General features: G+C 40.2%; 1 protein-coding gene across 1 annotated transcript in view; it reads right to left on the bottom strand.

Moving 5' to 3' along the window:
- The window catches only part of fam120c (family with sequence similarity 120 member C), a 35,341-nt gene that overhangs the window by 14,392 nt on the left and 5,920 nt on the right, over positions 1 to 15,029 (bottom strand). The window contains exons 2-9 of the mRNA XM_005741056.2: positions 13,078 to 13,324; positions 12,832 to 12,914; positions 9,548 to 9,676; positions 5,657 to 5,759; positions 5,429 to 5,502; positions 4,802 to 5,076; positions 1,887 to 2,049; positions 1,717 to 1,800 (exon numbers count right to left, since the gene is read on the bottom strand). Coding sequence (XP_005741113.1) covers positions 1,717 to 1,800; positions 1,887 to 2,049; positions 4,802 to 5,076; positions 5,429 to 5,502; positions 5,657 to 5,759; positions 9,548 to 9,676; positions 12,832 to 12,914; positions 13,078 to 13,324 — 1,158 coding nt within the window. The remainder of the gene's footprint in view (positions 1 to 1,716; positions 1,801 to 1,886; positions 2,050 to 4,801; positions 5,077 to 5,428; positions 5,503 to 5,656; positions 5,760 to 9,547; positions 9,677 to 12,831; positions 12,915 to 13,077; positions 13,325 to 15,029) is intronic.

Genomic DNA, 15,029 nt, shown 5'->3' with positions numbered 1-15,029 from the left:
CTGGGATGAGGATTAGCACCTACAACATCGAGGCCATACTTCTCAGCCACAAAAGTGTAGCATGCCAGCTGGAAGTTGGAAATTAATTTCTTCGTCAAGTTGTGGCATTGCAGTAACACGGGGATACCGCGGATCGGGGGATAGACAGACGGATTGGTGCAGCATCTGCAGTGTTGCGGATGTTGTACCGGACTGTTGTGGTAAAAAGACAGAGTATAAAGCCATGGCTGTCGTTTCACTGCTCAACATACGTTTCTGCCCTCACCTGTGGACACAAAGTTTAGGTACCGGTACTAACTGAAAGAATGAGCTCATGGATACAAGGGGCATAAATGAGGCTCCTCCAAAGGGTTGTCTGTGCTGTCTGTGGGCTGAAGCTCCTTTTATCTGACGGGAATGCCTCCTGGCCGCCCTCTAGGTGAGGTGACCCTGGAGCAGACCTAAGACTTGGTGGAGAGATAATGTCTCTTGGCTGGCTTGGGGAAAACGCAGTGTTCTCTCAGAGAAGCTGATGGAGGTGGTTGGAAAGACGGCGGTCTCGGCATCTCTGCTGAGCCTACTTTCCTGCATGTATCCAGGGTTGGTACACATGGCTGAACTTTGATGGATAGATAGGTAGGTGTATGTAAGCATACGATGGCCATTTTTCAGCAACCATCACTTCAGTGTTCAAAAGACACACTGCGCACCTAAGACATACCTATGAGGTTAAAAGAACTTTTTGCCCTCATAACATTTTTCAAACTTATATTAGTACAAAAAAACTTTTCTGTTTGATTAAAAAGGAACACATTTCGTTAGTTGAGTGTGTGGCTCATGAGTCTCTGTGGGTTTGATTGCAGTCTCTAAACTTCAAACTTTCAGAAACCTGAAAGTGTTTTTGTTCCAGGAAATGAAGGGTATTCATGTGGCACAGTGTTTCATACAGGGGTGTGCACTACTCTCTTCACAAAATAACACCAAAAGGCTCCAACCAGAGAAAGAAGTCAGAAATCCCAGCAAAAACACCAGTACACAAAGGGGGTTTTCCTGCATAGAAGCACTTTTTGACAACCCGCAGAGACTTTTTAAAGAATTGTAATAAAGTGCCAGAAATATAATGTTTATAAATAGATTTCTGCAACATAACACAGCAAAGGTATGGCGTTGTCTTTACTGTACATGGCTTGTTCATGTTTATGGTAAATGGCCTGTATTTATATAGCGCTTTACTAGTTCTTAAGGACCCCAAAGCGCTTTACACATCCAGTCATCCACCCATTCACACTCACATTCACACACTGGTGATGGCAGCTACATTGCAGCCACAGCCACCCTGAGGCCCACTGACATATGCATAATCAACCATCAAAGGCTCATTGTAAGCCAGGAAAAACCTTAAGAAACAGGTGCCCTCACAGGTCCATTAATGGTAGTTTGTGTCAGGTTGTGAAGGCAGTAGTACACACAGCTGTAAAGTTTTTGGGCATTTGAAGACTAAAATCAAAACTACAAAGGACAGTCCTTCAGAAATTTAACCAACCCAATGATCTTCTCCAATGAGCAGATTTTCTGCTTTCTAGTTGTGCTGTTAACATTAAAACTCGTATTACATAACACAATGTCTGTGCTGGAGCAAAGGATTGATGGTCTCAGGTTCAAGTTTCCTCTCAAAAACAGATTTCGAAAAGGAAATTTAATCCTTAACGAACTGTAAGTAACTAAGAACTGTTTCACCTTGGTCAATATGTGGTAAATCTGGGGGTACATCAGCCCTCTTCTGTGTCTGTGTTCGGCTACACGAAGAACCTCAGCGCTGACCTAAAATTAAAAACAGAAACACGGTGACAGACTTTCCCCAGAAACACCCCACAACTGTGCTGTGAACTCTGGAGTTTGTGTCTGACCTGAGGCAGAGGGGGTGTGGTTATGTCCATGTGACTCCGCGTCGCCATAGATAACAGTGACGGAATGTTTGACCCGCTCCCGTTGCCTTGGGAACCGTCTCCAGAGCCGGAGCCCCCTCTTCCAGTGGGATCCTCCCACCGAGAGGACTTGTCTGTCAAATGGCTGAGGAGAGAGGGATTATGAGAATTTTTAAGTTATCCAGAAACTGGCATTCAGGGTCAACACGTGTGTATTGTGGTTAGTTGAGGTGTAACAATTAGATTGACAAGGACAAACCAATAGTTTAAAAGTTTAAATTAATGTTTAGAGTAATTTGACTAATAGCCACTTCTGACTATTGTCTCTGCATTTATCAGCACTGGATGTTACACCTGTCATCATTATGACATAGATGTTAAAATACAGAACAAACGGATGCTGTCTGTGACTTTTCAGTAGGTTTGCATGAACATTATTGGCCACCAAGAAAGCAGTGGAGGGTGAACCTGTATTAACAAGGTGTTAAATAAGGTTTAAAAATATAACAGCACAACCATTAATATTCTAAAACTAATTATGACTGTGTGGTTTTATTAAATAATTTCATTAATTTTTGTTATTTATTATATGACATTTTATATTCTACCTGCAACGGGTGTGTTAATGGTCGCTCATATCAAGGATCACCCCTGGTCACCGATCATTTTCACCAAGAAATCTCCCCACAGATGCATTAAATTATTAACAGACTCATAGTAAACTAAATCAGCCTCAATATAATATCATGTTGCATCTTCACATGTGAAAGAGACATTTCTGGATGTGCACTTTAACATTCATTGCTATGTGTGATCAATCAACCATCTTTAAAAGAGAAAACAGGAGGCCAATTCTGGCTGCTGGTTGAATTAATTTCACAGTGCACCTGATGAGACACTCATCTATCACGTTCTTCACTTTATTTTTCTCCCACCCCATCCCGTGGCATGTGTGATTTTTGGTTTAAAAAACAAAACAAAAAACTCCACAGTGTGTGGAGGGCACAGGTGAGACACGTACACACAAGAACAAACTTCAGTTGTGTGTTTATTCATAAACTAACTAAATAAAAACAACAAAAATACACAGTTTTAGCAGTTCAAATATGTGTCCTCTCATGTTAACCGGCTACTTTAAAATTCGATCATTTGTAGTTGTGTGTCGACGTCTCCTCTAGAAGTGAGATATGGGCCCCACATTGCACATCATAGAGAAAGGGTGGATAGCACAACCATAATGTTTGCACATTCACCTCCTGTGCCAGCCTGCCATGGCTGCACTGGTATGAGTCATAGGTGATGTCACAGGGGAACAACCGGATGATGGAGCAAATCACCCAGCCCTACTACCTATTCCTAGTAGGAGTATGAATCACTGAAATCCTATATAAAAGCCTACTTATGAAAAATAAGATTAGTAATTAAACATTAAATACTCTGACATTGTGTGAAACTGTAATTATTTTATATGTGGTGTCAGTGTCCACTACACGTCAGATTTATGAGCCATGGCTGCCTGGGCTTGCTCAGTCTTGTCTTGATGAACAAGTGCCCTAACAGGTTGGTATGACATGCATATGTCTTCATCCAGAAATGCAAAGCTCTTTGACTTTACTTTTCAGACACATGGTACCAGGGTTGTTTTATACTCCCGAGTAGGGCTGCCACAAACGATTATTTTGATAGTCGACTAGTCACCAATTATTTTTGCGATTAGTCGACTAATCAGATCATGCATCCATTGGACGTAAAACTTACAGCTTATTGCACCAGCATGCATCTGCTCTTATAAAACTATTATTAGCTTACAGCTTTAAGCATTTAAGGTATGTGCTAACTAAAAATAAAGACAAGATGATAGTTTATAAAATTTTAATGAAATTTGCAGATCCTTTCGGTGGAGTTTAATAAACTCAGCCTTCTGCTCCTTGCTATCTAAAATACAACAGGAGTATATTCTCGAGTATCTCACACTTCTGATAATCAGCTGTCTCCTTGATGTTTATTCAGCTGTGTAAAAACTATAACTTTAATCTCAGCCAAACCGATTTACTCAGGAGCAAATCAAACACTGAAAAAAGCCAAACAATAACATTTTTAAGTTCTCTAAGTGACTTATAAATCATGTTTAACCTGAGTAGCGAAAGACGGCGGTGGGTTTGAAAACGATTTGCCGGGAGTCCGGTGTTCTCACCAGCTCTAGTGAGCCTTGAACCCTCTAGCTATCGAGCTGGTGGATAACAGACGTCTCTGAAAACATCGGAGCACTTTTACAAATATGTGATGTCTTGATAAACCGAGCAGTTTTTGAGGTTTACACAGCTACATTCTCGCCTGAAAATATGTTAAAAGTTTATTTTGTGACCCAGAAAGAATAATATTAAAACTAACTAGCTGCCGCCATTGTTGGAAACTGAGCAGGGCTGCGCTATGAATTCTGGGATAGGTTGGACCACGAAGTATGCACCAGATCCATCCTTCAAATCTGAGGAAATGAAGGCCGCATTTGTCGGAGCCTTCGAATTTGGACAGTCTTTGTCGTGTCGCTGTAAACAGGAGGATGCGGTTCCTGAATTTGGACACAGCTACGATAGCGGACACTACGTCGTCTTCTTCGGGGTTTAACGGCAGCTGGCATCCTTGTACATGCAGTGCTGCCAACTTCTGTTTCAGTCCGTTATTACACTCTTAAATCCTACTACTTATTCTTGCATCTTTTTGGAACTTACAAAGCTTGAAACGGCGTGTCGACTATTAAATCAGTCGTCGTCGATTTTGATAGTCGACATAATCGTGACTAGTCGACTAATCGTGGCAGCTCTAGTCCCGTGTTAGGAACCCACAGAACCACTTCAAACTGTGCAAAAGGAACCTGACATGCTCGAAAAATGTCTTACTTGGCGTTGCTGTCATTGGGTTCATCTCCATCCGACGATGAGGAAGGAGACGGAGAGGGGCCAGACAGAGTGCCGGTGTGATGATTGGGTAGTCGACTTCCCCCCTGAGTGGAATCATATGGAGCTGACCAGTCAGTGAAGCCCATCTTGCCCGTCAGTGAGTCATTGCAGTCTTGGGATGGTGGCTGTGGGGTCTGGAACAGAGGGGCGGAGCCAGGTCCATATGGAGCATTTTGATAGTGTGGCTTTAACCCCGGGACCTGGGGGGGAGGGAACTGGGAAAGGGGGGATAAAGAAGGAAAATTGGGTTGGTGGAGGAAGAAGCATGGGAAATTGAGTACAAAAGAGGAAGAGTAGGGAAGAGAAGACATCTCAGGGGTGGGAACTGATACTGTCCTATTTTATATCAGATCAAACTGGAAGCATATCATCAAGGCTGGTGGGAGGATACAAGACGGGAAGAAGTGCACCCTCCTCCATCAGTCACTAAACGAGCACATGCCTCAAAGGGATTTCAAAGAGCAAAGGGAAATAAAGCCTAATCCACTATTCTACATGTAGACTCATGTAGACAGAACACAATTACACATCAAAGAGACTTAAGGATTAGCGAGAAAAGGAATCTACCTGATTCTTTCCAGGCTGCATCGGTCCCATGTGACCAGGTGGTCCCCCAAATGGAGCAGGTCCAAACCCAGGTACTGTGCACAGCGAGAGAGAAAAAAACAGGGATTAAAAACAAATAGACAAATGTGTTTTATTCACAGTGAATAAAAGTACATCGAGCAAGCCAAAAAGATTACATAACAGCAATCCTGTTTTCTGAACTTGCGTCCTGAGCAGCTTGCTACTCACAGATGAAAGAGGAGGGCCCCATGTTAGGTGAGCGGGGTTTGGAGGCAGCTGAGAAATACTCCACAGCTTTCTTGAATCGCTCCACCTTGTCCTCCATACGAGACTGCAAAGGGGGGGCAAAAGCATTATGAAGACTACTGAACCTGCTGGTATTACAGATGGCAGTGAGGATGTTCTAACTGAGGGATCTGCTGGAGAGATTTCCTGCATTACGCACCCAAGAAGGAAAAAACAAGAACAAAAAAACCTTTGGCCTGTTCTCTCTCTGTGGACCAGTGTTTGATGTTTTGGTTTTACAAAGGGGAGGTTGTCACAGCAACATAGCCATAAAGTCAAACCTACTTGGTCACTGGTTTATCCAGTGTAAACAAGATTAAATAACATGCCTAAGGCCTGATTTAGACCTCTGCGGGGACTCTTTGTAGAGCCTACAACCTATAACCTACAACCTATAACCTTTGCAAGTGGCCGACATCTTTGCCTGCATTCATGCTCATGTGTGGCACATATGCATTAATTACCGTTTTCCACTACCATGTCCCTGCTCTTTGTTTTGGTCAGTTCATTTTCCAGGGGCACATGGCTGTGTCCCTCATTTTTTTCTACTTTTTTGTACATCTCCCCACGTCCACTCTAACAGTTTCAAAAATCTTCCAGCAGGACAACATTTGCCAGTTCTTGTATTGCTGCTATGATTATCATTCGTTATAGTGACACGATATCTCACTGAAAAATTTAAAAAATGTTCCAAAAAGTCATAACTACATGGAAGGAACTAACTGTGCTAAACATGCCTATCACAATGGTGGCGGGCTGTGTAGGTCTTTCTAAGGACATGCACATCAGGTTACGGCATATAGTTCCAAAAACCAGTTGCACCTCAGAGAGAGAAGTGGTTGCTTTAAGTATGACTGGTGCTGCAGAAAATTAGCTTTAAATAGAGTAATAAATTACATTTCACCTTTACTGTGAATTAATATAGCCCTCAAACAAAAACTTGTTAAGATTAATACTTCATCTTTTTTTCAGTATAAATGTATACTGTATTGCTTCTAGTTAAAGACCACAAGAGTATGTGATCATCTCATTAGATTGGATTAGCCAAGCTGGATTCAATTATCTTGTGGCTTTGAAAACAGAAGAAACTGGCTCAGGTTACCAGATTTATTTAAACTAGGATCTCTGAGCTAGGGCTGTGCGATATGACCAAAATCTTATATCGTCATCTGATATATATCGTTATATCGAACAGCCCTACTCTGAGCTGAACTTCCAACTTCCAGAAGAAAAAAAAAAGCCCCCGGTCTCCCGACTCTCTTACTTCAACGAAGCATGGGTTAGAGGCAACTCAGCGTCAGTGTTTTTTATAAAAAAAAAAAAAGAGCCGTAAAGGTTCACTGATTCTCAAATTCTGGATCAATTCCAAAGTTTAAAATAATGTGGCTGACAAAACTTCACTGCATATGTTTTGAGGCACAATACTGACACAATACTCACTTGTGTCAGTATTGTGCCTCAAATGCCTAGACAGTTTCAAAGTCCTTCAGTCCTGCATTACACAAAAGGTTGGAATATTAATGACACAACAGATGAATGTGCCTAAACCTCCTAAGACCCGAACTCTTCCACAGCATGCATTTTTAATTTCTCTTTGATATTGGGGCTGATTGGGACCTGATGAATGTAAAAACAAAGAATCAACTTTTTTTTTTTTACCCGATTTTTGTTCCTAAGAAAAATGAGAGCCACGTATGAGGATATTCATTTTAAATTTTGATGAAACTTAGGCAGTAAAATGTCCTCGTGAGTGGATATCAGGCCCTTGTAGAGCAAAATTTAGTATTTTGGTCTAGACAACCCAAAATTTGATGTGCACATATGTGGACGCCAGGTCCTAGGAGGTTAACATTTACTGATATGTTGACACGAGTCTGTATGGCTGAAGTATTGGTCCTTTTCTGTGTCATTCATTGTTTGCCGCTCTGGTTCCAGATCACTAAGTCCTTGTAGCTGGAAGAGAGTCGCCATGTTTACTATAAACTGACCCCATGCAAAGGTTTATCTTTCAATCTCCCCGTCCTCTCTGTGACACTTTGGTTATAACTGAAGACACAAATCTGCTTTTGAAGAAGAAGAAAAAAAGCCCCACATGTACTGTTTAATATCAAACAGGAGAACATACTGCATTTAGAAACCTATACTTTGGTGTGGATTAAACCACGTTAATGCTAGAGTGAGCACATGTATAGACTCAGAGTTTAATGTGAGATTCGTTCAAATTAAAGAGTGAGCAATAAGTTATACGTACATCCTTATCAGAATCTAGTTTGCTGCTGGATTCAGGAAAAAATACAAATAAAGTCGCTTCTTACTGAACTCTGTGATTATTCCAGCTCAAGAAAAATGTTCAATACTTTAACTGCAAAGATAAACTGAACATGTTATAACAAGGATGGCAAACTCTGTTTTACCAAAGGGTATGTGGTTTATTGATAAGTTGCTTAATATGAGATGGGATGGATGCGGTTTTTCCAATAACCCAGTTTGGGCCATGGTGTAATGGCAAGAATTTAGACATAAGCCACACAGTAAGTAACAGCAGCACACTGCTGTGGTCATGGCAGGTCAAAGTAACTTTTTTCTAAAGGTTTATAACATTTTTTTTAACCTTTATTAATGGCTGAATCCAGCGTGTCGCTTTCCATCAAATGGCTGAATAATTACCATTTAACTTTGTATTATGGACACAGGAGAAGATAAGAACAATTACCTATACTTTTACATCTTCCTCCAGAAAATTACATGTAGTGTAACCCTCGGTTTACTTAAAGGAAATTTATACTTCCATGTTCCACTCTACAGTAAAATGGCTGTTGATTGGTTCCTAGTTACAGGGGGGACAACTGTCATCTCTACTCTACATAATTATCCCATAGATGCCATTTTATTTTTTTGGTCCCTCATCCTATATCCTTGTAGGTACTTTCCTGTCCCATTTAGTAATTACAACTGTAATAACAACTTTACTCAATCACAACATGTTTTTTCCAACGTATCAGTTTATTTGGCAGCCCTAAACCATTTTGACGTCACATTTCATCAAAGTCAGAAGCCTTAAGTACTTGAGTTTAACATGCATCTTTGCTTCACAGATGGACAAAAACAACAAAGATGCACTGGTTTATTTTGGGTATTTTAGGTTTGCCTCAACTTTGTGCGAGTCGCTCACCCTCACAAAACCTGGAAGGCCTGTTTTGGGCCATGAAAACAAAGTACAGAATGGCTTCTTGTATGTGTTGTCAAGTAAATGCACCATCTTCACCGTTCAGCTTTTTTTTGCTGTGTGAAACAGTGGAAAAACACATGCACTCTAGCAGCGCAGCTCAACTGATCATCTAAACTAACCACAGTGGAAAAACCCTATTAGTCAAAGAGCCATATAGTTTATAAACATGTTCAGTAAACTATGACTTAACTCCTACCATAACTTTCCTTTTACAGAAGACATCAAACTCAACACGCCACCCAATTATAGATTTAAATGTTTATGTCCTTTAGACATGAACAACACAGCAGAAACCACTTCCCGAGGCGACACCGGGGACTAGCTAACCCCGTGCAGCACAGATTTATATCGGATAAGCAGAAGGCTACAGTTTAGCACTGATGTGTGAGGAAGTACAGTTGCTGACTCAGGCCTTGTGTCAACAGTAATAACCTATTTAACTGTCAGCAAAAATCTGATATGTAAAGTCAAACCTCGGCTAAAAGCATGTTCACATTGTTCTTTTCTTTTCATGTAAATCTTATTTAAAGACATTTTAATTCACCCGGCAGGATGTCGGTCTCCGAGCAGTCGGTAAAAAAACATCAGTGACACACATGACCTACCTGTGACTGTTTGAAGACATCTCTGGCAATGGCGTCGAGGTTTCCCAGGTCTTTGATGGAGGCGACGTACTCTGAGACGGCTTTGATCACCACCTCACAGGGCGGCAGCACCAACTGATGGGCTCGCACCTGACAGCAAGAGAACAAAGGCTCTCATGTACTTATATCGAGCTACGAGGACAGCGGCACTGTGAAACAGCCGCATGACAGACAGGTAGATTTTTTTAAGAAGCATTGCACAGAAGCGGCATTCATATTGCTCACTTTTTTTATTAGATATTTATTATACACTTTTTTCTAAGCAACATATATATATATAAATATATAAAACACCAAATACTGCAATGTTCACCAATAAAAAAATGACACTTTTGACAAAAGAATGATTCCAATAACAGAATGATCGCGTTACAGATATGTGGCTTTTGGCATGTGCCCATAGGAGCGTTAAATTAATAACGCCTGTTCCTCGCTCTGAGGGAGAGGCTGGTTAGGTTTATCAGTTTGTTTGCAGGGTAACTAAAACTTTATGGAGCGCTTTGCATGAAATTTGTGCCACTGGTGGGGCTTGGCCACACTTGAAGAAGAAAGAAATGATTAACCAATAGCATTTCGTGGCAGGTAGTAAATATCAGAAACTCTAAACTATTGATCGACTTCTGGACAGGAATTTTCCACTTTAACTATCATCTGACCCATTTCAAAGGTAGTCATTTGTGTCCATGTACACAAAAGTGTATTTTCCTTCTTCTTTTTTTTAAAGAGTGAAAATGTCAACGTTCGAGTCTCATAGGTCACAGATTATTATCTACATTTTTTTAACATGCTATTAATTTTATGATTAATTTGCATGGAAAACCACTTTGTTAGAGCCAGGCATTCAAAATGACTGAGATTTAGGTATAGAAAAACAACTTATGTTTAGTCATAAAGACTCACTGTGAAGTTTAGAAGCTAAACTATGTGATTAGGGTCAGACATCATAAACAGGTTAGGTCTAGTCTTTAAAAGATCATGGATAGTGGGAAACAACGCAGTTGCCACTTTTTTTCAAAGCTTCATTTCTTTGGTTAGCATACTGACAGATTCCACACGCAAGCCTTTGGACTGTGGGAAGAAGCCAGATTATCTGGATTGAAAGATCCCAAAACCTTCTTGCCACAGTGCTAATAACAGTCCCACCTTCTACTGAAACACTTTACTTACAAAGTCATGTTGACTGTCACAAAAAACCAAAAGAAAACAACAAAAAAAACATGACATTTCATGATCATGAGCACGATCTATGTTCACAAGTATTTCACAAGTTATTTACCTTGTGAAATACTTGTGAACACAGATTTTTGGATTAACCTACATATGTAGATTAACCTCTGAAGTCAATCTACATATGTGTACAAGAATTACCATTCCTGCCAAGGAATGTTAAGATAAGTAATCACTAATGGAAATCAATAAATGTTAAAAATGAAAAAACAAATTAAACTGGGAGATCTGCTTTCCAGTTCCAATATGATACCAGTGGTGTTGCTTCAGGTATTTGCTGATAACAAGTACTCATCCAATACCAGCGCTAAATTAATAAGCCTTATCCCTCAATGCTAGGAAAGGACTTGTGATCATCATTTTATGTGTCAGGAAACATACAATATGCAAAAGTAATGGACTGATATTTGCTGATAAATTAATGCATATCAAAGGAAAAAGCGTAAAAGAAAGATAACTGTATTTATGTAAGGGAACTAATTCATTAAAATTTGTTGTTTACCGGTCACACCGGCTTCTTCTTTCCCTGCTCTCAGTTTCAATGTGGGTACACCTCTTCATATACGAGAAACAAAACAGATGAGAGGAAGATGAAGTGAAGATAAGAAGCGAGTAGAAAACAACTTACGTCACCCTTAAAACAGAAAATCTTCTGAACAAGTGTTAAACTTATTGGAACTATAGAAAGAGGGTGAAAAGTCAACAAGGATAGCGTAGTCATCTGAGCCTTTCAATCATCGTCAGCAAAACTTGTTAGTGCAGGTATTCCATACCTGCTGCAAACTGCTAACCTTTATGTTAGCACTATTTCTAGCAACTGGTGCACTGCTGCTGAGGCATGGCAAAGTAAACACAGACCAATGTAGAATTAAAATATTGACTGCTTGCCACCAGTACACAACTTCTTGAGTCACTGTCAGAATAACGTTTTTTAAGGTTCATCTGCCTCTGCATTTGTCTGGCTAGCAAAGATAAACACTACCTGTATTTTGGGGGTTTTCAGCCATAGCTGACTGTGTGCTTTAAAGGGATGGATGTAATTCACAGTATTCACATAATCATATCAAAAGAAGAAGAACATTTCATTTGGATGTTAACCTTTGACAATATCACTGAGGGGCAAGGCCTCTCTCGTTTAACGTTATCTGATCCCTGATCACTTATATCCACTGAAGCAGAACTGACTGTAAAATATTTATAAGAATCCAGGTTGTCTGCTTTTTACAGGATAATGGGAACTAGGCTATACTGTTATATCTCGGCACAAAGAGTCACTTTTGAAAGTAAAATTACATTTTAATGCAGCCACCAGGAGCCCCGACCTTTGACAACACTTACCACACACTGTGTGATGGGAAATTATAAGCAAGCTAGATGGAAAGTAAGACAAGACTGGCAAGTGAACCAGCAGCGTACTGCATTACTTCAAGCTTGAAAACACAATCATATAAATGCCGTGTCAGCGTAAACCACATCAACCACATTGTGCAGAGTGTGGACGAAGGCTGCAAATGCTAGCAGTGCTACACACCACACTCGGCACTCTGTAAGCCATTAATTGTAATACAACGTCGGTCTGCCACTGTTGCGGGCACAACATCAAAGTTCAAAACAGCCAGTGGAGGAAACGTTGACGGCATGTGACTTAAGCACTGCACACGGACCACGGGACCAAAGGCCTTTCTTGGAAACAGGTTCCATCCGGTGATACACTTCAGGTGTATTTTAACAGTCAGCTTGTTGGAACACGTCAATACATTTATTTATTATCATTTGCTACAAACGTTTCACAATAAAAGCCTTCTAAAGATCAACAGATGGATCTTGTTGTAAAAGGGGAAAAAAAAACAAAAAAAAACGTAGTGAGAAAAATAAGACACCCCTCTGTAAAATGTGTCATATATAAATAGTCTAGTTCTGTTTAAAAATGAGGTAAGAGTTCATGTGACATTACATACTGTTACAGCTAATATTTTCTTTTATTCGCAGAGAACTATGGACAAAGAAGCAATCGTTACCTTGAGGGAGGCTAGTGGGTGTTCTGGTCCCAGCAGACTCCAGTGGAAGGCAGCCAGGTCTTCATCAGGCAAAATATGATTTCCTGAAAGAAAGAAGTTCTTAACTTTTTGTTGCATCAGTGAACAAAAACAACAGACAAAGGCAGCTGTCAATTATAACCCACGTACAGGGGTGTGTCCTTCAAAAGTAAGAAGTGTGGTATATAGTTTGGATTTTGAGGTGTGTGCCATTGTATCGCTCCTCACCCAGCAGAGCAGCAAAGCAGGGCAGGTGCTGTGTCTTGAGCCCGAGCTGCCTGGCGGCCTCGGACAGCAGATACTGGTGTGTGGTCAGGTTCTTTCCGTTCCAGCTCAGTTTGAGCGCATGCGAGGAAAAGTAGGCGGGGACGTTGCAGAGGGCAAACTCTGAATCCTGAGCGATCAGGCCTGCAAATCCATAGTCCCTGTAGAGAGAGAGCACTTCCTGGTGGTGGTCCTCCAAAGTCTGTACAACCTGTAGATACAGAGAAGACAAATTTGTTAGCTCTATGAAATTTCGCACCACCTCTTTCATATTTAAAGTATAAATGGATTAAGAAAAAGTTATTTATTGCTTATCTGATCACTGTTTAAGTTGCTTTTTTTAAGAATAAGAGACAAGTTTTACTCAAACTTAGCTTCTCTAATTTGTGGCTTTTTGATATCAGCGTTTCCCCACACAGAGCCTGGAGGTTTATTTTATTAGCTTTCTATACAAGTTTACAAGTGGAGAGCCTGCACACTCTTATTTTGAAAGCTGAGCTGCTGCTAAAGTCTGTATACAAGTGACGGAGCTAGCCATTGGGATGTTCCGCCTCAACCTGAGACTTTTTGTTTGAATAGCTATCTGTCTGAGAAAACATGGAACGCTGCTCAACCATAGGCTAGCACAGCTGTCAATCACACAGCACGCCTTACCCTGCTTTACCCCAACTGGTTTTTGTTGTTTTACACCAATGGGGACCATAATTTACAAAATAAACTTTCTGCTGCATTCATTAAAACTTGAAGCCAGTGGTTGAGACTATAAATGGTCTAATGAGATCACAGAGTAAGAGAGCTGAAGGGAGGTTTAGATAGACTGGCCTGTAGAATTTGGTCACCCACACCACTGTAGTACAAGACAGCTGGTTGGTGAATCACGATGGGCATTTTTCAGTACTCCCCAATGTTTTATAAACCAGATGACATTTCAGAGGAATTGAATTTTTTTTTTTTTTTTTTTTTTGAAGTGGACTGCCAATGGAGAAAATGACAGTCTCTCGTGCAAGCTGTCACTACAACATACTTCGTTTATGATGAATGTAGATGACAGACTAAAACTGGCAGTGACACATTTTATGCCAACACAATACTTCTGCTCCATGGTCCATGACAACGTTTCATAAAACACTGTTTGCTCGCAAAATTACATCTGAGGCAAAACTGTACTGTACCGGTTACTTTCAGTGTCCTGGTGATGCATCTTTCTCAACATATGGCCGCGTAATATTCTTCATAGTTTGTGGATGAGGGGCCATATTATTGTCAGATAGAGGGAGAGCACTATGGCCTCAGGATTATGTGGAATCTTTTTAATCGATGTCAGCGTTGATCAATGTGAAAACTAAATAATTAGACAAAGCTTCGTTATTAAAATTCCATTTAATGAGCTTGTAATCAAATATCTTTTTTCAAATGAATGCAATATGGGACAAAGATGGCAAGGATGATTGAGACTTGTTTAAACTATTTCATCTCTCTGTATCACTAAAACCAAGCAAACATTAAGAATCAATCCATTTTAAGATCTTAAATAAAACTGAAGAATGAACAATGTCAAAACGATGCAAGACATTTATTATCATTGGGAAATACTAATTAGTTAAATAACTATTCAACAGTGCTAGAACCACTACAACACGATGATACTTTTAAATCAACTAACAGTGAAGCAGACTTTAAAAGCCTAGCAGCGATATAACAATGACATTCAGCGACTGGTAGCAACAACAGTTAGCGACAGGGAGAGTGGGCGTGTACGAAGTGAAAATTCAAAATTTTGAGGTGGATAATTGAAGTGACTACCAATGGGAGCAAAGAAAACCACTGATTGATGTATTAAAAAAAACTTTAGGGTGACAACTACCGTGTTTAAAAAAAATGCCATAAGCTCAATTATATACGCAGTTTACGCAACA

Source organism: Pundamilia nyererei, unplaced genomic scaffold, assembly GCF_000239375.1.
Source record: "Pundamilia nyererei isolate P.nyererei 1_Seehausen unplaced genomic scaffold, PunNye1.0 scaffold00106, whole genome shotgun sequence".
NCBI classification, from domain to species: Eukaryota; Metazoa; Chordata; class Actinopteri; order Cichliformes; family Cichlidae; genus Pundamilia; species Pundamilia nyererei.
The sequence above is the reverse complement of the archived record's forward strand: the minus strand, read 5'-3'. Positions and strand labels throughout refer to the sequence as shown.